The sequence below is a fragment of the Miniopterus natalensis genome, chromosome 18, assembly GCF_054644295.1.
Source record: "Miniopterus natalensis isolate mMinNat1 chromosome 18, mMinNat1.hap1, whole genome shotgun sequence".
Classification (NCBI taxonomy): Eukaryota; Metazoa; Chordata; class Mammalia; order Chiroptera; family Miniopteridae; genus Miniopterus; species Miniopterus natalensis.
In genome coordinates this window covers 40,950,223-40,974,990 of record NC_142098.1, presented here as the reverse complement: position 1 = coordinate 40,974,990, position 24,768 = coordinate 40,950,223, and the positions used below count along the sequence as shown (strand labels likewise).

Genomic DNA, 24,768 nt, shown 5'->3' with positions numbered 1-24,768 from the left:
AACCACCAGGAGCTGGAACAGGCAGGAAGTCCTTAGGGCAGGGCCTGCCAACATCTTTATTTCAGCACAGCAGAACTGATGTTGAGCCCTGGCTGGGTGGCTCAGGTGGTTGAGCTTCGTCCTGTACACCAAAAGGTTGTGGGTTTGAGTCCCAGTCAGGACATGGGCGGGAGGCAACTGATCGATGTTCCCCTCCCATAGCAATGTTCCTCTCTCTCTCTCCCCCGCTTCCTCTCTCTAAAATCAATAAAAAACAAACTGATGTTGAAATCCTGCCCACCAGAATGGGAATATCCATTGTTTTTCAGCCACCTTGTTTGTGGGAATTTGTTACAGTAGCCACAGAAAGCTGTTACAAATGGTTGATTAAGTGGATTGGATCAATGGAAAGTGGAAAATTGAATTGACTGATGGATTTCAGGGTATGTGGGAAGAGGGATCTGAGAGAATGAATTAATGAAAGAATGCAGGTGCATGAGAGAATACTTCAGTGGATGGATAGAGCCTTGGAGAGCTGGAGGATAATCTGAATAAATGATGACTGGCTAGAGAGGCAGGTGGGTGGATAGGCAGATGAAGTACTATTTGGATGAATGCATAAAGGCAAGAATACATGCCTAGATGAATGTTACCGGAGAGCCACCCAAGTTGGAGGAGGCTCTCCCCTCCTGGGCTTTTGTCATGCTCATGAGAAAGAATTTAGGCGAGTGACAGAAACCAGTGTTGAAATAAAGCAAGCAAATTTATTAAGGAAGCAAAGCAAGTGAATTCATTAAGAATATACTTGGCATAAAGCACAAGCTAGCAACTCTGGTAGTCTGAGCGTCCCACCTGGTGGGGGTTCAAGGGTTTTATACTTTTCTCCCCTATAGTTTTCAAGGTTCTCCTGCTGGATATATTGGGTAACAGACTAGATTTCAAGATCCCCTTTTGCACGCTGTGGCTTTCACAATTTGTGAGAATACCTGGCTATTTTATCTTGGGAAGTCCCAAAACTCTGACTTCTTTGTTCAGTGGGTGAGATAAACTCCCCCTTCCCCATCCCCTTCCCCTCCTCCTGCCCTAGCAGCTATCTGTCCTGACTAACAAATGGATGGTTGGATGTGTGGACATGTGGGTGGGTATTCAAGGAGGAGGAAGCATGGCATGTTGGAAAGTACCAGATTTCAGAATCAGACCATCCTGGGTTCTGACCTCAGCTTCTCCACTCTGTAACTGAGTGACATTGGACAAGTACGGTAGCCATGGGGTGCTCCCTTCAAGAAAGAATCCATCACCTAGGAAGAGTGAATTTGGCTGACATCCAAACAGTAGCTGCAAGTACAATGTTTTTGGTTTGAGGTCACTTTCTTTTCGAGCAGCCCTCAGCCAAGGACTAAGCATAGTGGTGGTGGCGGCAACCTTGTCATGGACATTTCCATCCAATGTGGGACTTCTCTGAGGGAAATCTTTTTTGTTTTGTTTTGTTAATCCTCACTGGAGGATATTTTTTCCATTGATCTTTAGAGTGGAAGGGAGTGGAGCAGGGGGCGGGGGGGGAGGGGGAGAGAAACATTGATGTGAGAGAGACACATCGATTGGTTGCCTCCCAAATGTGCCCCAACTGGTGCAAGGAATCGAACCTCTAACCCTGGTACGTGCCCTTAACCGTGACTCTTTGGTGCACCGGCTGACGCTTTAACCACCGAGCCACACTGGCCAGGGCAAAGGCAATCTAGTTTTGAAAAAAACTGAGACCACATTCACATAACACAAAATTCACCACTTCAGCCCTTTGAAGGTATATAATTTAGTGGCCTTTAGTAGTTACACTGCTGTGCAACTGTCACCTCTTTCTAAAGCATTCTCAGCTCCCCAAAGGAAGTGATTAAGCAATCACAGACCGCTTCCCCTAGCCCCTGGCAGCCACCCATCTACTTTCTGTTTCTACGGACACGTGCAGACGGGAAATCTTAGCACTTTATCTGCCCATTGGGCTGGGCCGGGTGGGCTTTTGCAGAGCTGAGCCACGGTCTGAAGCTCTTCCAACCAGTGACTACCCTCCCCTCTCCTTTTATAGGTGGCTGACCCATGTCCCAGCCTGAAGGCTTTCACTGCCTGTCCCTGTTCTCTGTCCCCTTATCTCGCACTGGCATTCCCAATCAATTCCTTGTATTTCTTCCTGGAGGACCTAGTGACACAACAAGACTGTGCAGCCCAGGTATCTACAAACCAGAGCAGCCTCTAGGCCTGCACGTGGCTCTTTAGCAAAATTCATCGGCACCTGGAGGACCCAAGGGTTTCAATACCCAACTTTATGTAAAATGTCCGGAGTGGACAAATCCACAGACACAGAGAGCAGTTAGGTTGTGGCCAGGGGCTGGGGGGAGGAGGGATGGGGAGGGGTGGTGCTCAATGGGGACCAGGTTTCCTTCTGGGGAGATGAAAAAGCTCTGGGGCTAGATGGAGGTGCTGGTTGCACAACACTGCATGTGCTAAATGCCACTGAATTGTATATTTTTAAATGGTTAATTTTATGTTTTGTGAATTTTGCTACGATTTAGAAAAAGAGGGGGGCTACTGAGGGAGGAGATAGTTCTTGGGGGCTTAGAGTCCTGGGTCTGAGGAAGGAGGGGCTGGGGACCTGGACTCCTGGGTTTGAGGGCGGAGGGGCTGGGGGCCTGGGGGTGCAGGTGGAGGCTGGGGCTCAAAAAACCATGTGGGGAGGTGGGGCGAGGGGGAGAAGGAAGCAGGAAATTGGAGGGCTGCCCTGTGGAGAGAGCAGAAATGGTCCTGGTGCAGGAAGGCAGTTGCTTTCTGGGAAGGCTTTCAGATGGAGATGTCCTCACTGAGGTCTCCCTCCGACCGTCACACCCACCCACGCATAGCCTGCTGGGGAACTCAGGCCTAGTGGAGGAAGGGAGAGGAGGGAAAGGGGACAGCAAGTTGTGGGGAGGAGGCAGGGTCACCGGGCCCACCCCCAGCAGCCCACCCCATGACAGGAAGTGCACTGAGGAAGGAAGTGGGCCCCCAGGCCCAGATCCTGGGTCTCAGAGGAGGTGAGAGCTGGGAAGTGGACACCTGGGGCTAGAAAGGAATGCATTTGTTCCAGAAGGGACCAGGGGTGTGTGTGGGGGGTGGATTTCTGGGTGCCCTGGGGAGGAAGGCTGGAGAGTCATAGACTCTGACTTGTGAGTCCTGGGGAGGATAAGGGCTGGGGGTTGGCAGGTTGAACCTATAAAGTGAGAGGAAGGAAGTTGGGGGCCCCCTGATGCTAAGGAGCTGCCCGGTTCTGAGCAGACTGGAAGTGGCACTTTGGGGGTGAGGTCCCTACAAAGCAGCCAGACTCTTGTCCTGAGTTTCCAGCTGGACTTTGCACTACTGAAAGCCGCTGCCCCGCCGAGCCCCACCCCACACCCCAGCCCTTCTTCCTGGGAGCCATTCACCAGCCCCAGTCGCCCCAGGTCGTGAAGAAGAGCCCGAGACCAGCGGGTGAGCATCCTGGGGGAGCCCAGCGGGGGGCAGTGGCGGGACTCTGAGGGTGGGTGAGGGGAGGGCCGCTGGGGGAAGCTTCAAGATGGGGGTGAAAGGATATTTGAAAGATAGGGAAAGTGCCCCAGGCTGAGAGCTGGCACAGCTGACCAGAGCCCCCCTGTTGGCCTGTCCCCCCGGCTGGCCCCCCCTCTGCCCATGCTTCTGCCTGGGGGCCAGTGGGGGTCTCAGAGGCAGGCAGGCAAGACCGAATACACCTGGACGCTTGGGGCTGGTTTCCCACCTGACAGAGAGAGAAAAGGGGGGAGGGGGAGCAGACGGAGGAAGGAGTGGAGGAAGTGGGGGGACAGGCAGAGAAAGCGAGGTTCACCGGCGCCTTTCCTCCTCGGCAGGGCCGGGCATGCGGGGCTTCCTGTGCCTGCTGCCTGCCTTCTTGGCCCTGTGGGCCACCTCGAGCATCTGGACCGTGTGAGTGCGCGCGGGGTGCGCGGGCCCGAGGGGGCGGCCCGGGGCCGGGAGCGGGCGAAGCCTGGCCGTGGAGCCGTGCCCTCTGATGTCCTCCCCTCCTTCAGTTTCGCGATTGCGGTGGCCAACCAGACTGTGAACCTCACGGAAGGCATCCCCTACATCAGGTAGTTATGGCGCCTGGAGGACCAGAGGGAGGAAAGGTCCCGGCTTCGCGGAGCCCCAAGGCGATCCCTTGTCTTCCCCAGTCTCTGCGGGTCGTACCCTCCTCAGAGCTGCATCTTCAGCCAGCTGCTGAACATGGGAGCTGCGATGGGTAACTGCCCCAGGCCCCCCTCCAGGGCGGGCCCCCCCTCGGACCAGGAGCCCGGGCCCCGCCCTCCCCCTCGGACCAGGAGCCCGGGCCCCCGCCCCTCCCCCTCGGGACCAGGAGCCCCGGCCCCCGCCCTCCCCCTCGGACCAGGAGCCCGGGCCCCCGCCCCTCCCCCTCGGAACCAGGAGCCCCGGCCCCCGCCCTCCCCCTCGGAACCAGGAGCCCCGGCCCCCGCCCTCCCCCTCGGACCCAGGAGCCCCGGCCCCCGCCCTCCCCCTCGGACCCAGGAGCCCGGGCCCCCGCCCCTCCCCCTCGGACCCAGGCGTCCGCGCCCCCGCCCCTCCCCCTCGGACCAGGCGTCCGCGCCCCCGCCCCTCCCCTGAGCGCGGGACTTGTCCCCCACCCCCGGGCCCCCGGCCTCTCCCACGCCCCACTGCCCTTCCCGGAGCCGGGTCCCGCCTGGTCCTCCCGCCCACCTCCCTCTCCTCCCAGCCGCCTGGATCTGCATCGTCCGTTACCACCAGTTCCGGGACTGGGGCGTCGGAAAGTGGTTTAACCAGGTGATCCTGTGGTCGGGACTCCTCTGCGCCCTGGGCACCTCCGTGGTGGGCAATTTCCAGGTGAGACGCAGTCCGCCCGCCGGAGCCTGGGACTACAACTCCCAGAACCCCCGGGCCGCCGGCCGCCGCGTCGGGCGGCTCCGACCGCACAGCCTCCTGGGCCGTGGGCCGTGGGCGGTGGGCGGTGGGCGGTGGGGGTGCGGGTGTCTCCTCCCGCTGTCTGCGGGGAGCGCCGCCGGGGAGGCTCTTTGTCGTTATGCCGTTGCACCCTGGGAGGTTGGGGTAGTCCCCTGTCCTCCACCCCCGTTAGTGATGAAATGACTGATAGTCACGTATCCTTAACGCCTCGCAGCGGGGAGTTTGCGGTGGGTGTTGCGTTCTGCCCTATTTTATCCACCTGCCCCAGGACTCTAGCTGGGTCCTTCCCGGCCACATCCCAGGGAGGTTTCTTCATCCGCTGGTCCGCCGTGGTCGGATGTGAACCCAGATGCGTAGACTCTAGAACCCACGTTCTTTTTTATTTTATTTTAATTTTTTAAAAGATGTATATCTTTATTGATTTCAGAGAGAGGAAGGGAGAGAGAGATCGAAACATCAATGATGAGAGAGAGTCCTTGATTGGCTGCCTCCTGCACTGCCCCCTGCTGGGAGTCAAACTGCGTCTTCTGGATCATAGGTCCTTGCTCAACCGCTGAGCCACACTGGCCTGGCAGGGACAAGAGATTTCCATGCCCACTCTCACAGAGCTGACAATAGCCAATGCACGGTAATCAACGTAATCAACAAACCGGTCACTGGGCATGGCAGTTGTCAGTCTCTGTCCATGGGGTTGGTCAGGGCCCTGTCCCCGCCTGGTGGCCCTGGCCTCTCCACAGGTCTTCCCCTCAACTCTCCCTGCTCCTCCTTGCAGCAGAAGAACCAGCAGGCCACGCACCTGACCGGGGCTTTCTTCGCCCTCTTCGTGGGCCACATCTACTTCTGGCTGCAGCTCCTTCTCTCCTGGAGAATGAAGAGCCTGCCTCAGCCGGGGGCCCCTTGGATCGGGCCACTGCGCCTGGCCCTCTGCAGCATCTGCTCCGTCCTCATGGTGGCCAGTATCCTTATGAGGCAGAAGTCAGGGTGGCTCTTCACTAGGGTGGGTCTGCTGTGTGCGAGTGTGGATGCCCCCTCCTTTCTCAGCCCCCTCACAGCACAGTCCTCAGAGAGTGCCAACCCAGGGCCACACTGCCTGGGTTGGAGTCCACCATTGTCCACATACTAGTTGGGGGAAGCTCTGCTGTGCTTTGTTTTTTTTTTTTTAACTTCTTGTTGCCTAGGTTTCCTCCTCTATCAAATGCAATTAATAATAGCGCCAGCCTGGGGTTGTAAGGAACAAAGATGATGCATGTGAGGTGCTTAGATCAGTGTCTGGCACGTAGTGGGTGACCAACAAATATTGGGAAGATGCAAAACCAATCATGTAAGGTAGCCGCTCTGTCGGGCTTCATGCTGGCTAAGACTGGAAACAGCTTCAGACAGGAGGAGGCTCTTGGCCAAGACCCAACATGTAGTTCAATGGTGGGGTTCGCCTCCCAGCAAGGGCTCTCAGGGGCAGTCTGTGTGTATCTCTTCTCAACTGCATGTTGGGTGATGTCATGTTAGTAGCTTGAAATGGCCACAGTGGAAGTATTTACACCAGAGGAAGTGCCAAATGCTACAAATCCGAGCTGGCTGTTAAATGTTTACCAGCACACTACTGGATGGCACCTCATTTCCAACTCACTTCTGAGTCACCCCAGAACCCAGCCCAGCATGCCTCTGGATGAGTCAAATCACTGTCTGAACCTCAGTTTCCTTGTCTGTAAAATGGAGTTCCTTTTATCGTACTGATGATTGTCACTGCTAGGTAGAGAGCTCTGAGGAGGAGGGGCTGCAGACTTGGCCTTGGCGACTGCTGGCCTTTGTGGGGAGGATGATGGAAAGGAGGCCAAGAGGACACTGGCATTTCCAAACCAGAGGGAACCCAGCTGAGGTCCTGTGCTGCCTGCATTAAGCGGATCCATTCATTTTGAGCTGGTCTTGCCAAACCAGCTGCTTTGGGATGGTGTTGGACTTAGGGACTGCCTCCCAATCCTTGAATGAATGAAGTAATGTTTAATCTGATCTTGGAGGAGTCAGAGCTGGCTTGTCCGAGAGGAGAAAGAGTGGTCCAGTGAGGAGGGTTCCAGGGAAAAAGAGGCATCTCTGCTAGGCTGGAGCTTGCAGTACGTGTCACCAATGGTTAGGAAATGGTTTTAAGGAGCTGGGTGGAACCAGGGAGCCGGAGAAGGAACAGGAGAGATCCACAGAGATGCAAGGCCAGGGCAGATAGAATAAGACCTGGGTGACCAGCTGCTCACAGGCATGAGGGAGGTGGCGAGGGTGATTTGGGGCACATGAGTGGATGGTGGGGCTGTCATGGAGGTGGGGGCACCCAGAAAGAGGAAGATATTTTAGGAGGAAGATTCAATTCTGTTTGGGAGTGAGCAGGAGGAGCCTGTGGGCCTGAGCCTGGTGTGGGGCTGGGTGTATCTTTAGGAAACTGTGTGTTTGGAGGTAGAAGCAATGTGCCTGGTTGTCTGGCCGGGTAACTAGGAGATGGTGGAGCCTTCAAGCGGTCAGGGAGGCTGACGGGAAGATAAGAACCTTGTTCTAGAATATTGAGGACATCATACAAACAGATGGGACCTGCAGGGGAAAATATTTGGGAAACAGTTTGAGATGCAGACAGGATTGGAGGGCATCCTTTGAGGGTGTCTGGGAGCCATCAAGGAGGGTGACCAGCCAGAGAGGTCATGCCCATCAGCACAGGGTGAACATGTCACAGGAGGGTACCGACGTGGGGCATCCAGTGGGCTCCAGAATCTTTCCCCTGGTGGTGTGCCCTTGACTGTGGTGTAAAGTGGTCGTCCTCCACACCAGCCTGCTGCGCTCCCACTCTGCTGTCTGCGAGTGGGCAGTGGCCATGCTGCTCTTCATGCTCTTTGGCCTCTTGACCGTGGACTTCTCCAGCCTGGAGGGCTGCACCCTGTGTCTCCGGCCTGGCCCCAGCCTCAACCTGCAGCCTGCCTCCCCCATCTCCCTGCAGGTCCCGCCGTCCCAGGCGCTCTGACCCAGGCCTTGCCCTCGCTGGCAGAGGAAAGAGAGGCCGATCCCGGACACCACTGTGCCCCCACTGGGGATGAACCTTCAGGGATGAACCATTGGGGATGAACTTTAAGGGATGTGCCATCGCTGCCTCGCCCGGAACCTCGTGGTGCACATGTATGGCGGGGCGTAGGTCGGCTGGCATCTTTGTACCCTTCTGTCCCTGACATCTGGCCCCACCTCTGCAGTCGGGGCCACCCAGGAAGCGAGAGGCCAAGGCCAACGAGCTGTCCCTGATCAAGGCTATTTATTGTTATTAATTTTTTTTTTTTTGTCACCGGCGGAATCAGAGACACGGACGCAGGCAGGATCACGCGAAACCAGAATTCCTTCCGGAGAGCAAATCCGTACAGAAGGTCATGGGGGGAGGGGGAGGATCCAGGGAGGGGGCCCAGGAAGGGGGAGTTGGGGATGACACAAGGACAGATGGCCCTGTCCCTCCGGATCTGCTAAGCCACCCCAACCAGCCCCCGTCCCTCCCCCACCCCATCCCGCAGAGAGATTGACCAATAAATAAAATAATAAATTAATCAATAAATAAAATAGAAACAGCTCCCACCCCCAGTCCCTCCCCAGAACCACCCCTCCCCGTTGGGCACGGCCCCTCAGCCCCATCCCTGCAGGGCAAGGCCGGGTTTGTAGTGTCTCCCCCTCCCTATGTACTCCTTGGGCCCTATTTACAGATTCACAGTTGGGGGGCAGGGAAGGGGGGTGGAGGGGGCTCCCCTCCTTCCCCGGCCCCGTGGGGTCAGGGCAGAGGGGTCCCGTTGGTGGCCAGGAGCTTCTTGTCCTTAGGGGGGCCTCGGCGGGGAGAGCCAGTCAGCTCTGGGTCTGGACAGCCGGGTGGGGGCTGCAGGTTTCGGGGTGGGGTGCTGGCAGGCCGGGTCTGCGCCCCGTTCTTCTCGTCTGTCGGGGAGGAAGCGGTCTGGCATGGGCTCCAGGGCTATGGAGCCGGTGTGGAGGTTCCTGCCATGCACAGGTCATGCTCAGGCCCAAGCCCCTGGCCGTACAACGTGAGGAGACAGCCTCATACTGGTCACCACAGTTTGCTAAGGGGCAGTGTGTATGGCAACAGGTAAGATTCGAGTACTCGAGGTCATGGTCACAGGGTCCCGCTTCCCTTCCACTGCCCTGGTTGTTACGGGGACTGCTTCTTGGCCATGGGGCCTGGAGCCCCTACAACAGGTTGTTTTTGGGGGGTCTCGGGCCCTCCCAGACAGGTCGGCCTGCCTGGGATCACCTCTTTATGGAGCTGTACTTCCCCAGACTAGGGGACTGCAGTTACCAGTGTTCATACAGCAATTGCTATAGGGCCCAGAACAGTGCCCGAGGTCCCCTAGCAGGGACCGGCCCCCATAAGAGTCACTGATGACTGGAGTCTTTGTTGTCATAACAACCAATATGGCTCTCCCCTAGGCAGACCAGAGGTCACCTCCTGCCCCATTCCCTTTTATAAGTCACCTGGCTAAGCCCCCAGGTGCCTGCTGGTCCTTCATCTTTGAGGGTGTGCTCTTTTGGGAACCCTGGTGCTAAGGCCAGCTTTCTTGGAAACCAGGCCTAGAAAGGGTCAAGGGCCCAGCAGAGACTCAGAGGCAACTTTCTCCACTTGCCACTGGTAACACTTGGGGCCAGGGAATGCCTTGCTGTGGGGGCATCCAGTGCACCCTGGGATGTTCCCCAGTATCCCTGGCCTCCAGCCACAAGATGCCAGTAGCATCCCCTTTCCCCCGAAATTGAGACAAGCAGAAAGGTCTCCAGACATCGCCAGATGTCCCCTAGGGGCTGCGGTGGGCCAAATCGTGCCCCCCTCCAAAGATGCCCACCTCCTCCTGCTGAGAACTAGGACTATGTTACATTACAAGGCAAAAAGGACTCTAGCTGTGACCCAGAGGTGAACAGGTTATTTGGATTATCTGGCTGGGTCCATAACAGAACCTTTCCCAGATGAGGTCAGTGTCACAGGGAGACATGACCTTCAAGGAGGTGCCCCATCATCAGCTGTAAAGATGGATGAAAAGCAAAGGAATTCCTACCTGTGGCCTCTGGGAAGGCAGATCTGGATACCCCCAACCCCTAGCCCCCAGAAGGGAGTGTGGCCCTGCCCTCCAGACACCTTGATATTAGCCCGTCAGTTCTGACTGGGGAAAGGGGCCCCAGTCTGGAACCACTACTCTCGAGCAGACTTTACCCTGGGAGTTGACCTTCTCTGGTGACAAGGCCACCCAGGTGTCTGCCCTCATGGCTCAGGTCCTATTTGCCTGCTCTTTCTCCCTAGGACCTATGGGACCCCTATTCCCACCCTATCTCATGAGAGGAACTGAGCAGGGCTCTCCTCACTTAGGAGTTCTGGTTATTCCTGGTTGCTAGGGAATTCCGCTCCCTGACAACAAGGCTAGCATCCAGGAAGCCCTACCCCCTAGAGCACAGAGCTCATGCGCCCAGGTGAGGCCAAGTCCTAGAAAGGGAACAAGCTTACAGCCCTGCGGGTGAGGCCTCAAAGTGACAACAGGTGGGCCTTGCTTTCCCACAGCTAAAGTCTCGCCTGCTAACCAAATGCTGCAGCACTTGGTCACCAGGGAGTTTCCCCTCCACCCCACAGGACAGAAGACGAGACAGCCCCATACCCCAGCCTCCCACCTGCCAGGGCCTGCACGGAGGGCTGGTCGTGAGTGCTCAGCAGCTGTGCCTGGATGGTCTCCACCACACGTTTGAACCGACGGCTGGGACCTGGAGGGGGCAGGGAAACAATGACTTGGAGATTGACAACCAGTGAAGCCCGATCCCTGCACCCAGAAAAGGACTCCCCTTCTCTTGGCCCCAATTTCCCCCGGGGCATCAAGCCATCATTTGCAAATGGAGCTAAGAGATGTTGGACTTAGAATAAAAATGGGTGTTTTCTATTTAAATAGTTTCTGCTGGAGGCTATGAAGAGCCAGAAATGTAAGAAAAATCAATGGGAGGAAAAAAAATCTTAAAATTGAGAACCTTCTGCCTATTAATCTTTTTTTTTTTTTTTAAGATTTTTCATTGATTTGGAGAGGGAGAGGGAGAGGGAGAGAGAAACATCCATGTGAAAGCCAAACATCGATCAGCTGTCCCCTGCATGCCCTCTACCAGGGATTGAGCCCAAAACCCAGGCACGTGCCCTGACTGGGAATCGAACTGGCAACCTTTCTGTGCCCTGGATGATGCCCAGCCAACTGAATCACACAGGCCAGGGCTGCCTATTAGTCTTTAAGGAAGAAAACAAAGAGCCATAATTCACTTTGGTGGTGTAACACCCCAGTGTCCCACAGCTGCCCAGTTTAGAAACTGGGAGCAAGCTCATCTCCCAGTTGTGACATATTAAGATTGGTGACAAAGACAGCAAACAGAGGTTTCCCTTGTCCTCCAAATTCTTGTTATCAGGACTCAGGAACCAAGTAGAATTGGAAACAAGGCATTTCCGTGGTTCTCATCTCTTGATTGGTCGAGGCTGCCTGGAGTTGGAGGCTGCAGCTGAGTTTGCAGGAAGAAGTGCTGCGATCTATTGGTAACATCTGCTCTGGGTGCGGGAATGGCCTGGCCCGAAAGCAGCACCCTGTGTCCTTGCTCTTCTGATATACAGTCTTAAAGTCATAGGAAGAGCCAGGTCAGGAGGTGCACCTTGAGCCTAGCTCTGTCACCGTGTGCAGGGCGACTCTGGTCAAGTCCACTGACCTCTTTAGAACTCAGTTTTCCTCTCTGTCAAGTGGGTGATTACTAACACATCAAAGGAAACAGTGCAAGTGAAGCACCGGGCACGTTGTAAACACTGTGTTACACGGTTAAACGTGGATGAGAAAAGGGGAAAGGAGAGGACGTGGGGGCCTGAGTGAGGGGGGGCTCGCAAGTCAGGCCCAGCTGAGCACTGTCTCCTCCTACCCCACGCTGCCCTCCTGGGCTGCTCTCCTGTCTCGGCGGAGTTGAGCATCCCAAACACGGGGCTGGGGGCAGTCCAGTCCAGCAAAACGTACCGGAGATGAGCGTAAAGGTGACAGAGTAGATGCCGCCGCCGCCGCCGCCGCCGCCATCCCGTCGCGGGGAGGGCTCCGGCCCCTCGGAGGAGCTGATGTCCACCTGGAAGCGGACGGGCTTCTGGAAGACGGAGGGGCCGCCGCTGGCCTTGTACTCGGCCCTGAAGCTGGTCTGTGACAGCACACTGTGACTCAGGCTGGGGATCTGAGAGGCGGGGAACACGAGGACGGGTGACCCAGGGAATGCAGAAGCAACCCTACACCTGCCCTCGCCCAAGGACTACAAGTTCCATCAGCCACTGGGGCAAAAGTACAAGGCAAGGCATCGGAATGCCCCACTGCCCCCTGGGATTTGTAGTCTTCCATCCTACCAGGACTAGGTTACACAGGGATGAATGGCTGAGGAACAGATTCCCAAAGCGATGGAAGGGGAATGTCAACTCGCCAGTCCTCAGGGGGCACTAGTACGTGGAGAACTGTAACGCGGGATCCTAGTCCACCACTTCCAGGCCCCAGGACACAACCAACCTCCTGCCTCCCTGCCTAGACAGTCACCAAACCCAACCGGCTGGGAAAGGACAAGCCCCACCAGCCGTAGGAGGAAGGCAGGCGGGTGCCAAGGTGAACCCCAGGGGCTGCTGAGACTGCAGTTCTGTGGCGCCCGGGGTGTGCGGGGACCCAGCTCCTCACCGACAGGAAGGCATGGACGATGTCCGCTTTGATGCTGCTGAGAGGTTTGTCCTTTAGCACGAGGAATATTTGTTCTTCTTTGTCCAGGGAGATAAAGTTCCCGAACCAGGAGCGCTTTGCCAGCCTGAGGAGGAGGGGATGGTGGGAGGAGGGTCAGGAGGGGTGCTGCGGAAATGGAAACCTCGTCCCGTCCCGTCCCGTCCCGTCCCGTCCCCTGCCCTCCCCTCCCCTGCCCTCCCCTCCCCTGCCCTCCCCTCCCTGTCTCACTCACTCCGGAGAGGACTCCGGCGTCAGACTGGACATCTCCTCGGCGGTGGGGACTGGGGAGGGGAGAGCATGGTCAGCACTTGTCCACCATCCTCACGAGCAGCACACAGGCCAGCAGCCGCCTCCAACCAGGGGGTCCACACCCAGCGTCTATGCACCGCGCCCAGGAGCTGAACCCCAAACGGCAAGCAGCCTAATGCTCCTTCCAGGGATGCGGCCCACCCAGGCCACGCCCCTGGGTGGGGCTTGCGTGCCGTGAGCCAATGGGAAGGCGAGGCGCAGCGAGTGGGCGTGTCCTGCAGAGGCGAGGCTCCGCTTCTCCCCGCCCAGTATCTGCATCTTTGCTCACAACTCGGTCTCATCCTAGGGCCTGGGAACCCCTTGCTCCCGCGACCCAGATGTCAGCCCCTAGCCCCTGCGCCACCAGGGACCCCCGTACCCTGCATCTTGCGCCGGTGGAAACGCGGGGAGCCCAGGAAGCTGTTGCGGATGGAGTTGAGACGACTCCTCCAGGCGGCTCCCCCGACGCCACCGCCGGGGCTGGGGGGCGGCGTTGTCCCCGGGGTCCCGGTGGGGCTGGCTCGGGGAGTGTGCAGGGGCGAGTGCAAGGGGGTACCCCCAGAGGAGCGCGGGGAGCCTGGAGGGCCAGGCAGGGGCGTGGAGCGGGCACTGGGGGGTGGGGGCTGCTCCCCGGCGCCCCCACCCCTGGGGCCTCGAGAAGGCAGCGTCTGCGTTTTGGAAGTCGGGGAGCCCCCTCCCCGAGCCTCATCTCCAGCCCCGGGCTCTGGTGAGAAGGAAAAGACCGGACTCTGCGGAGGAATGGAGCAAGGTGAAGATGGGCTACAACTCCCAGGAGGCTCCAGGCGCCCACTCTTACTCACTCACACAGGCGGCCCCACGAGGGCTGGACCTTGCAGTCCTATTATTTCCCCCCAACCCCTATCGTTAGAGGAGAGCAGGGATTTTTCCTACCATGCTCACTGCTATAAACCCAGCAGTGACTGGTGCATAGTAGATGCTCAATTAGCTTCTGTTACATGAGTAAAGGCACCCTATGAGGTGGGAATGGACAATGAATGTACTAAAATACTAATGAAGTCTTGGGTCTTTGGCCCTTCGGGGACAAGGGGGCAATATCTCTAAACTTGATGGGAATTGTAGGTTCTGCTGCTTGATCTTTGCTCCCCAGGGTCTTCACCCCCTTACCCTTTCTCCATTCACTGGGGGCCTGGCCTTACCCGAGGACTGCTCAGAGGACTGGAGGACAGGCCGGTGGAGGCTCCACTGACACTACGGGATCTGTTTCCAGGATAAATTTTTAAAAATCAGAAAGGAAAGGTTTCAAAAGGCTCAGATGTTCTTTCCTTCCACACTCCTTCAAGATGAGGAAATGAGGCCCAGAGAGGGCAGGTGGCTTGGCCCAATCACACAGCACCTTGGAGGTGGCGCTGGGGTTAAAACCTTGAACTCCCTCCCCATCCAGAATTGGGGATCCCACTGCAGGGGCCAGGTTCCCACCTCTGACTGTGCTGGGCCATCTCCAGGGCCCGCCGGGTGGGTACGGGGGAGCCGCCACCACCAGCATCAGTGATGCTCAGGACTTCCATGGACTTCCGCTCTGGCCGCCTTTTGCCATGTCGGCTCAGCATGGGCGAGTCCACACGCTTCCGAGGGGGGTCTGAGGGCAGATTGAAAGACTGATTTGTCCAGCTGTATGTGGCACTCAGACAAATGGGGAAACTGAGGCCCCAGTAGAGAGGGGTTTTGACAAGTCATATCCTACAGCCCCTTCCCCACCTCAGGAATCCAGGGCCTGGATTCCCAGCCCTGCCTCTCACCAACATCATTCCGGGGAGGCAGGTCCTGGTCCTCACAGCTGGGGTACCGCTCCTTCCGATCCAAAAGCAGATAATATATCATCTTTTCTTGGTTCTCCCTATGGGGATAGGAGATGATTGGGGGTCAGAGGTCAGGTCCCAGAAATAGTCTCATCCCCTCCCTGCAGCTATGGCTCTCTGGGGGTTGAGTCCATCCAGTAGCTCTATCTACAGTTCCATTTTCCTAGGTATCAAAATGGTTGGTTCTTTTGTCTTGGTGTACATCTCAGTCTCACTATACTAAAAAATGATAAAATTATCTAACATGTGAACGCTTACTCTATGGAAGTACTATGGGGGGCACTGTCTAAATCTGCCTCAACATTTATTAATACTTTTCAGCACCGGTTGGGCCTTTTCGCTGCTGGTCCTACTGCCCCCTTGTGGTTCCTCTGGGAACTTAAAACTCCACGCGGGAGTTTTAGGCCATTATGTCCAGAGTCTGGGCCTGAGCGAGGCTAGGCGTGCCCCCATCCCGCGGGCCCTCCACGGGGCTAGGGCAGTTGGCCTGCCTGACCTGGGCGAGGTGCATGGGTGACGGGGCGGGGTGTCTTACTCCTCGCTGCGCAGCTCTCGGTGCAGCCGCTCCCGGTCCCTGAAGCAGCCCAGCGAAGCCATGCTCTCCAGAACATCGGGGTCCAGCTCTCCATTCGACGGCAGGCTCCGCATGGCCACCCGACGGCCTGGGGCTGGCTCCAAGCACGGGTCCGGTTCATGTTTCCCGCCCCTGGGGAGGGGGAGAAACATCATAGGGAACCCGGACTTGAACCCTCAGCTTCATCCGAGTCTCAGGGGTCCTGGGTCCCAGCCTGCGCCTTTCTGGGGAACCCAGGAGTCTGGACCCCCAGCGCCTCCACCCATGTCTTCTCCCCTAGGACCCAGAGGTCCAAGCATCCTACCCCTCCTCATTCAGGAACCTCGGCATCCCACCCCCTAGCTGGCTCTGGCCCTGCTGTTCTGGGGGCCTTTGATATTTGGGCCCCTCTCCCTTCCTGCCCCAGAGACCCAGGTGTCCAGTCCCCCATACTCACAGGTACCAAGGATGTTTCTGAATTTGCTCCAGCTGTGAGGGGGATGGGTCGTAGAGAAACAGAAGTGAGGTCGCATTGTCACAGCTGGACGCAATGAAAGCTGATGGGGTGGTGTTGGCGGTCCCTAAGAGTGCCTCCTCCCTCCCCATCACCAAGGGCAGGATGACAGTTTATGTATCCCCCCGAGAGGCCAGTGAGCGCATCGCCTTGCGCACGCGCAGTCTGACTCCTGTAGACCAGCCCGGCCACATTTCCATGAGCAGTGGCACGCTGCCTGGGTGGGCAAATCTGCGCAAGCCCCCTCCCACCGAAGGCGGCATCCTTGCCTTTCCCAAGGGGTAGGTTCCCAGGGTTGCAGGCTCCCGGGGGGGCTCCTCTCCCAGCCGTCACCCCGGGCACCGACAGGCCGGTCCTGGAGGCCCATCCTCAAGACTGCCCTAGGGATTCTGTCCCTCATCACCCACTGTCCCTTCCCCTGTCCCGATTCCGGTCCCCCCAACTCACGCTGAGCCTTTTCTCGGGCTCCACTTCGATCATGCCCCTCAGGAGGCTCTGGCAGTCTGGAGGGATGAAGTGGGGCATATGGAAGACTCCCCGTTTCACCTTCTCCAGCAGCTGGCGGAGGTTGTCATCATCGAAGGGCAGAGCGCCCTGGGTGACAAATGGTCGGCTGCTGTCTCCAGGGCTCCTGGCTGCCCCATCCCACCCGGGGCGCCCCAGGACCACCCCACAGTTCTGTGACTGAATAGCGAGCTCCTGGATCTTGGTCTGTGGGTGGGTATCCCCTCCCCCAATACACGCCCTTTCCTGATACCAGGTAACTATGTGGGGAGAAGCCCTGGGGTGATGTGGCGCCAGGGGCTGCTCTTGACCCCGGGCGGGAGGGGTGAGGGCGCCTTACCACCAGCAGCGCGAAGAGGATGACACCACAGCTCCACATGTCAGCCCGGCGCCCGTCATACTTCTCCCCCTGGACGGGAGCAGGCCCGGCCCGACGGTCAGGTCTGCCCCCGGCTCCCTCCACCCGCTGCCCTCCGCCTGCTCCACACTCACCTTAATCACCTCTGGACATGCATAGTGGGGGGACCTGCGGGAGAGACGTGGCGTGAGCCTCGGGCCGGCTTCTCACCCCTCCCCGGGCACTCGGGAGGCCGGGCCCGGACTCACCCGCAGCTGGTCTCCAGGAGGCTGTCCCCCACCTGCAGGGACGCCATGCCGAAGTCTGCGATGCGGATGTTGTTCTTCTCGTCCAAAAGCAGGTTCTCGGGCTTCAGGTCTCTGTGGCTGAGACAGGCAGGTGGGGCTCAGGCCTCCTGGAGGCCTAGGCCCCCCCATTCACCATCGCTCACGGGGGGGACACGCCTGGAAACCTTGATGACAGACAGTTTCGTACATGCCCCAAAGTAGAAAGAACAAAGGGAAAGTCCCTGTACCCGCCTATCCCCTGGCTGCCCCCCCATACGAACTCAGGGTGAAGCTCTCATCCGCACCCCTAGGCACGGTCTCCTCTCACTGGATTCTTCTGTGAGAGAGCCCAAATGTCATTACTATTTTACCCACAAATATCTGAACATGTATGAAGTGAGTTGAGGTAAGCAGGGCTGATACTGAGCTGGCTCTTTAAATATTGAAATATTTCCTTACTGAGTAATAAAAAAATACTGCCACCCAAGCTGGTTACTGATTCTTCCCCTGGGACACACTCCCTATCTTCCCCCAGGCGAAACTTCTCAAGATTTAAGGGTTTAGCCTGGCCAGGCGTGGCTCAGCGGTTAAGCATCAACCTAGGATCCAGGAGATGGAGGTTCAATTCCCAGTCAGGGCACATGCCCAGGTTGCGGGCTCGATCTCCAGTCAGGGGTGTGAAGGAGGTAGCTGATCAATGACTTTCATCACTGATGTTTCTATCTCTTTCTCTCCCTCTCCCTTCCTCTCTCTGAAATCAATAAAGATATATCTAAAAAAAAAAAAAAGATTTAAGAGTTTAATATCTGGGGGGAGGTGGGGCCCAAGGATTCCACAGTTTCTGTGGGAAGTGGTGGGTAACTGGGTGCTACTGGTCATTAAATATATTGATATTGCCCCCTAGAGGTCAGTGTTTTTAATGTTAGGGTTTTGACAGTCTTGTCAACAGGGAGGTGTCTACAATTTAAATGGGCTACCTTTTTATCACCTGGATTTACCCTCAAGTCTGAGCCCCTCCACCCTGATCCCCAGAGCAGGAGGGGTGCAAAGAGATGAGGTTGAAAGATGAGCTGAAGGCATCCTTTTTTTCACTGTAATTAATCATAAAAATACTGCATATGTAATATCTTGCTTTGTGAGCTCAAGGCAATCCAGTGAGGAAAGGACAATCTTTTCATGTGGGCGTTCATATGCCAAAAGATGCACCTCAACCTTTACCTCGCACCATATACAAACATTAATTTGAAATGGATCCCAGGCCTACGTGCAAGAGCTAAAACTATACAACTTCTAGAAGAAAACATAGGAGGAAACCTTAGCGACCTTGAGCTGGGCAAAGATGTCACAAATAGACAAAAAAGCATTAACTATAAAAAAAAATTTCAACAAACTGGAGTTCATCAAATTTTTAAATTTTGCTTTTTTTTTTTTTTTTTAAAAAGATTATTCCCATTTAAAAAGTGATTTTATAGAGAAGAAGGGGGAGAGAGAGAGATTAGAGAGAAACATCTGTTGATTGCCTCCCGAACATGCCCTGACTGGGGATGTAACCTGCCACCTTTTGGTGATGCTCCAACCAACAGAGCCACACAGGCCAGGGCTAAAACTTTGCTTTTTATAAAACATTGTTATAAAAATGCAAAAGCATGTCACAAATGGGAAGAAAATACTTGAAAAATATACATCTGATAACAGATTTGTCCTTAGGATAAGTAACTCTTACAACTCAATAATAAAGACATATAACTCAATTAAAAATGGGTAAAGGATCTGCACAGACATTTCTCTGAAGAAGATGTATCAAGAGCCAATAAGCACACGGAAAGATGTTCTGCGTCATCAGCCGTCCAGAAAATGTAAGTCAAAACCACAGTGAGATTCCACTTCACACCCACTAGGATGATACAGTCAAAAAGTCAGACAATAACAAGTGCTGATGAGTAGAGAGATTGGAACCCTTACAGGCTGCTGGCAAGGACGCTGAATGGTGCAGCTGCTCTGGAAAACAGTCTGGCACCTCCTCAAAAGGCTAAACACAGAGTTACCATACGACCCAACAGTTCCACTCCTAGGTACGTACCCAAGAGAACTGAAAGCATAGGTACACACCAAAACCTGTCCATGAATGTCCACATTATCCATAACAGCCCCAAAAGAGAAAGAACCGAAGTGTCCATCAACTGGTGAATGGATAAACAAATACGGCTAATGCACACACTGGAATATTACTCAGCCACGAAAAGGAACAAAGCACGGACACCTGCTACAACATGTATGGAACTTGAAAACATTTTGCTAAGTGAGAGAAGCCAGCCGCAAAAGGCCACATGCAGTAGGGTTCTATTTCTAGGAAATGTCCCAAAAGGTGAATCCATAGAGACTGGAAGCAGATTACTGGCTGTGCCCCTTACCAGATGGAGTAGCTGTGGCAGAAGTCCAGAGCTGACACGATCTGGCGGAAGAACTTCCGGGCCTCCTTGGGAGTTAGTCTCCCCTTCTTTACCAGGTAGTCAAACAGCTCACCTCCAGAGACATGCTCCAGAACCAGGTACCTGAGGGACATGGAGGGGGCAGAGGGCTGGAAGGGGCATGTGGAGGACCAAAGAGCCTGGTCTCCCTCTTCCATCATTCCCTTGACCTCAGCATAAGACCTCAACCCCACTGGCCCCTGGAGGCAGAGAACCCCAATTCCCATGAGTCCCTGGGAGGAGGAGACTCCAATTCCCATGGGTCCCTGGGAGGAAGGGATTGCAATTCCCATCAATCCTTGGTAGAGACTCCAATTCCCATCAGCCACCAGGAAGTGGAAACTCAATTCCCATCAGGCCTGGGCAGCAGGGACACCCAGGTCAACTTCAGGGGTCAACACTTTGACTTATAGTTGTCCTCAGGAGAGAAGGCAATCAGAGGTCCCACTTTTCCTAGGAAATAAAGCCCCCTATTTCCATCGGCCTCGGGAAAGCTGAAGTTCTGACTCTCATTTGTTTCTGGGCTGTAGGTAATGGAATTCTCATCTGTTCTTAGACAATGACATTTGCAGTGTTTGCCGCTTCAACTGTCAACTTCTGGGAAGTAAAGACTACAATCAACCCTGGGAGGTAAAGACTGCAACGCCCATCAGCCTCCCAGAGGAAGAGACTCCAGTTCCCATCAGCCTTTGGGAAGCCAAAATTTGGTTGCCATCAGCCCTGGGCAGCAGAGACTCCTATGTCAACTCCAGGAGTATTAACACTTTGACTCTTAGTTGTTTCAGGAGATAAGGCAACTGTTAGCACCTGGAGGGTGGGGACCCCCAATTATCATAGAATTCTGGGAAACACCCATTAGCCTCTGAAAAGCCACTAAGCCTCTGGGATGAAGAAGCTCAAACTCTCCCTAACTCTTGGCAATAATGTTGGCAGTGTGCACCAATCTAAGTCAACTTCTGCGAAGGAAAAGAGGACAGCTCCTATCAGCCCCAGGGAGGTGGTAGAACTCCCAACTCCCATAAAGCTCGGGGTCCTAGACTCTAAATCCCATGAGGCTTTGGGAGATTAAAACTCTCACTCCCATTAGCTCCTGGGAAACAAAAGCTGTTTCTGTGAGCCCTTGGTAGGCTGCGAGTGGCCCCATCTGAGTGTGAGTGATGGCACCTGCAGCCACAGCAACACCTGGGGAAGTCCAAGGACTCCAATTCCCATGAGCCCCTGGGGCCACTGCAGCTTGCTGCCTGGGAAACCTGCCCTCCCAGCATCTGATGGGTGTTGGAGCCATTTCCTCCTGGGCACTGTGTGGCCGGGTTAGCGGGGCTGTCCCCTCTCCTGCGGCCCAGCTGTCCCTTGGGTCACCAGAGTCCAGACAAAGGCCCATTGTCTGAAGCCTGGACAGCTGGACTCCACCCCCAACCTTCCTGGGGGGCGGGTAATTGACTTCGAGATAGGGACTCAGAACACCCAAGGAGTCCCATTGTTGGGGTGTCCACTCATAGTGCCCAGAGTCATGTTGGGGGCTGAGGGCTCCAGTGCTCCAGGGTGGGGGGTTGGGAGGAGGCAGGAGACGCTGGGCTCCATGGCCTTAGCAAACGGAGGAATCTGCTCTTAGCTGAGGGATCCCGATTATCCAGTCAGTGTAGAGTGTACCCTGAAGTTCAGGAGGGCTGGACATGGGCTAGCGGGCAAGGGGATGGGGTCAGCCACTGTCCCGCACTCAGGGCGTCTCAGGCCTGGCAGGCCTGTGGCTGGGGCACATTATGCTCTCGGCATGTAGCTGGGTCAGCGTGGGGACAATCAGGGGTAAGCATGCATAGGGGAGTGTCCCTGGGCAGTAGGGAAGGGACTGGGCCTTCAACGGCCCAACCAGGAGACCTCAAGTTTCCCCAGGCCCCTCAAGGCCTTGTTTCCAGAATGGCTCCACCTTAGGAACTCGAGAAGGGTGCATGGGGTGGGGTGGGGGGCCGGGTGTCTATAAATACCTACAAATATTTCTTGTTCTCGTAGACGTCGTGGAGCTTGAGGACGTGTGGGTGTTCGATGAGCTTCAGGATGGCGATCTCCCGCTCCACCTGGGGCGTGGGGAGGGGCAGTGAAGGTGATGGTCACAGAGGAATGGAGGTCAGAAAGGCCTCGCCTTCCCACCCACTCCCAAAGCGACCCCCTCTCCTCACACACGCACCTTCATCAGCACCGATTCCGACAGCTTCTCCCGGTTCACGATCTTGATGGCCACCTTCTGGCCGGTGATGCAGTGGACCCCGAGTTTAACCAGTCCTGGGGAGCAGAGTTGAAAATGTGGGGTGTTCTTCTATAGCATCCTACCCTGCTCTGGCTCCTGAGACCCCTTTGCCGCCTGTGTCTTCCTCCTTCCCCTGCTGGCTGTTTCAGAGCGGCCCGGAGCACCCTGACCTGACGTCCTGTGGACCCACAGCCGCCATGCCCACACCCAGCTCTCCCCACCCGCTGCTGCCCATTTCTGCTGCTCCTGATGGCCCACCCACAGCCGCCCTTGATTCTCACCCCAATCCTCTGACCTTGGGGGGCCTGTGTAAGTTCATCTCTCTGCTCTGTCTCCATAGTGTGGTCTCCCCCATCTGCCTCCAACCCTCTCTCTCCTTCAACCCCGCAGTTCCCTGAATTCTCTGAGCTTCAGTTTTCTGGAGACTCCATGTCTCCAAGGAAGACAATTTCATGTTCACCCCTTTCCCAAACCATGCCCTCCGTTTTCTTCCAAACCCTGACCCTCCAATCCCCTTCTTTCATCTGCTGCTCACTGCAGCTATAGCTGGGAGCAGGCAAACCCCAAGGGTATGTCCCCTCCCCAAGGAAGCCCCAAAGCCACAAACCCATGAGACCAGGCCCCCAGCCCCTCCTGCCTCAGACCCATGAGTCCAGGCCCCCAGCCCCTCCTGCCTCAGACCCAGGAGTCCAGGCCCCCAGCCCCTCCTGCCTCTGACCCAGGGGTCCAGGCCCCCAGCCCCTCCTGCCTCCCACCCAGGGGTCCAGGCCCCCAGCCCCTCCTCCCTCCCACCCAGGGGTCCAGGCCCCCAGCCCCTCCTGCCTCCGACCCAGGAGTCCAGGCCCCCAGCCCCTCCTGCCTCCGACCCAGGAGTCCAGGCCCCCAGCCCCTCCTCCCTCCCACCCAGGGGTCCAGGCCCCCAGCCCCTCCTGCCTCCCACCCAGGGGTCCAGGCCCCCAGCCCCTCCTCCCTCCCACCCAGGGGTCCAGGCCCCCAGCCCCTCCTGCCTCAGACCCATGAGTCCAGGCCCCCAGCCCCTCCTGCCTCCGACCCAGGGGTCCAGGCCCCCAGCCCCTCCTCCCTCCCACCCAGGAGTCCAGGCCCCAGCCCCTCCTCCCTCAGACCCCAAGCCCATGGCTCCTTCCCTTAACTCAGGAATTCAGGTCAGCAACACCTTCACACTCTCGTCACTAGGACCTGAGGTCTGACTGTCCCCCCTCCCCCCTCCGGCCCAGGCCCCAGTGTCAGGGACGCCCTGGCCGGTCCCCAGGACACAGGTGTTCAGCGCCCACCCCACCAGCAGGAAGGCGCCGTGGCCGGTGGCCAGCGATTAGCAGCAGCACAGGAGGAGCCCCCGCCGGCGCGGCTGGGGGACTGCCTCTCACGTCCGCCCTCCGCCCCGCTCCCGGCCCCGACGGAGCGGGAGGATGCCGCAGGCACCGCCGCCCGGCCTCCCTCCCGTCCCCCCGCGGCCCTCGGGCCGGAGGGCAGTGCGGAGCGCGGCGCGGCCGCCGCGTCACCGGCCTGCGGCTCCGCTGCACCGAGCGGCTCGGCTCCCGCGCCCGGCCGCCCTGCCCGCAGCGCGCGGCCCCGCCAACCTCCGTCCCGGCCCCCGGGCCCAGGCCTGCGGCGCCCGCCGCCGGGACCCCGGAGTCCGAGACCCCTCCGCCCTCCCTTCTGGGGACCAGGCCGCCTGCACCCCAAGCCCCTCTCCTGCGCGGGACCGGGGGTCCGGGCGGCCGGCCGCTGCCCTCGGAGCGCCGGAGTCCCGCCTCCGCCCCGGCGCCCGTGCCCCCGCCCCGGTGTCCCCTCCCCTGGCTCACCTGTCTGTCCTTTGCCCAGCGTCTTCTCCAGCCGATAGGGGCCCACATACTGGGCGTGCTGGGGTGGGTGCGGGTGTGGGTGCGGGAGGTGGTAGGCGGGGGAGCCCCCACCTCCCTCCTTGGCCCCGGACGACATGGTGCCCTTGGTCCCGGCCCGACCGGCCCCCCGGCCGCCCCCCCTGCGGCCGGTCGACCCCTCTCTCCGGTGGGGGCCGGCGACCGCTCCGTCCCGGCCCCCCCGGCTGCCCCCCACCTCTCCGGGGGTCCCCAGGGGGCTGGGCTGGGCCCCCCCCCAGTCGGCGGGCCGCGGAGCTGGGGGAGGGGGGGCGGGCCCGGGGGGGGTCAGGCCCCGGGAGTCAGCATGGCCCGGGGGGGTGGCGCGGCCCCCCCTCCCCAGCGCGCCCCTGGCCGGCCCCCCTTGCTGTGCCTCCCCCCGCAGGGGGGGTCTGGAGCGCGGGCCGGCGGATGCTGCAGGCCGCGGCCCCCGCCCCCCACGCGCCCGCTCTCCTCCGCCTCCTCCTCCTCTCCGCCTCCCCCCGCCACCTAGTCCTTTCTCTCCCGCACGCTGACATCACCATCCGGGGACTCCGGGCCCTTCCCCAAAGTTAACCCTTTCGGAGGGGGGAGCGGGGCAGGGGGCGGGCCTGGGAGCCGGGGGGAGGGCGAGGCGGCGGGTGCGGGCGGGAGGCGGCGCGCCCGGGCTGAGGCTGCGGGGATGCGGGGATGCGGGGATGCGGGGCGGAGGGAGACGGCGGCCCCGCACAGCCCGAGGGGCAGCGAGGGGGACCCCAGGCGGGGCCACGCGGGGCGGGCGGCGAGGGGCAGAGGCGGGAGGGAGGGAAGGCGGGGAGGGGGGCGGGGAGAGCGCGGGGAGCTGTGCGGGAGCCGCGGAAGGCGCCAGGTGGGGAGGCAGGGACGCGCGAGGCGGCAGGTGCGCAGCCGGGGGGCGGAAAACGGGCGCGGGGAAGGCGCGGGGAGAGGTGGGAAGAGCTACGGACAGACGGACGAAGACGGGAGAGAAGGGTGCGCAGGGCGCGGGGCAGATGCCTGGAGGACGGGCCCGGTGGAGGGGCAGAGGGGCAGAGGCAGAGGGAAGGAAGGAATTCGGGAAGTTGCTGACCCGACTCGGAAATTTCCGTTTCTCCAGGCCCCGGAGCACGCCCGCCGGGGTCCCCTTTCTGACTCATATCCCCCCACCGCCCAGGGCAGGTGTTTT

At 58.1% G+C, this 24,768-nt stretch overlaps 2 protein-coding genes across 2 annotated transcripts; one reads left to right on the top strand and one right to left on the bottom strand.

Annotated features, from left to right (window-relative positions):
* Positions 1-3,341: 3,341 nt before the first annotated feature.
* Positions 3,342-8,504, top strand: TMEM150B (transmembrane protein 150B). The gene is made up of 7 exons (XM_087826947.1): positions 3,342-3,471; positions 3,864-3,939; positions 4,044-4,103; positions 4,185-4,252; positions 4,742-4,869; positions 5,720-5,903; positions 7,731-8,504. Exons 2-7 carry the CDS (start codon positions 3,872-3,874, stop codon positions 7,937-7,939), a joined length of 717 nt encoding a protein of 238 aa, XP_087683073.1. The 5' UTR covers positions 3,342-3,471; positions 3,864-3,871; the 3' UTR covers positions 7,940-8,504.
* BRSK1 (BR serine/threonine kinase 1) lies at positions 8,087-23,688 on the bottom strand. The gene is made up of 19 exons (XM_087826946.1): positions 23,553-23,688; positions 21,670-21,764; positions 21,474-21,559; positions 19,431-19,571; positions 17,002-17,118; positions 16,888-16,921; positions 16,736-16,804; positions 16,339-16,485; positions 15,835-15,866; positions 15,360-15,530; positions 14,765-14,862; positions 14,445-14,604; positions 14,165-14,225; positions 13,366-13,735; positions 12,931-12,979; positions 12,660-12,783; positions 11,970-12,174; positions 10,612-10,701; positions 8,087-8,880 (listed from the first exon to the last, which is right to left on the bottom strand). Exons 1-19 carry the CDS (start codon positions 23,686-23,688, stop codon positions 8,723-8,725), a joined length of 2,343 nt encoding a protein of 780 aa, XP_087683072.1. The 3' UTR covers positions 8,087-8,722.
* Between the last annotated feature and the right edge of the window lie 1,080 nt (positions 23,689-24,768).

Bases quoted from the DNA above. Each gene is read 5' to 3' on its own strand.
- TMEM150B (XM_087826947.1), top strand. From the start codon at position 3,872: ATGCGGGGCTTCCTGTGCCTGCTGCCTGCCTTCTTGGCCCTGTGGGCC. The intron at 3,940-4,043 runs GTGAGTGCGCGC...CCCCTCCTTCAG, and splicing joins ACCTCGAGCATCTGGACCGT to TTTCGCGATTGCGGTGGCCA. The intron at 4,870-5,719 runs GTGAGACGCAGT...TCCTCCTTGCAG, and splicing joins CCGTGGTGGGCAATTTCCAG to CAGAAGAACCAGCAGGCCAC.
- BRSK1 (XM_087826946.1), bottom strand. From the start codon at position 23,688: ATGTCGTCCGGGGCCAAGGAGGGAGGTGGGGGCTCCCCCGCCTACCAC. The intron at 15,867-16,338 runs GTGAGTTGGGGG...TCCCCCTCACAG, and splicing joins AGCCCGAGAAAAGGCTCAGC to CTGGAGCAAATTCAGAAACA. The intron at 14,226-14,444 runs GTGGGAACCTGG...TCCTGGAAACAG, and splicing joins ATGGCCCAGCACAGTCAGAG to ATCCCGTAGTGTCAGTGGAG.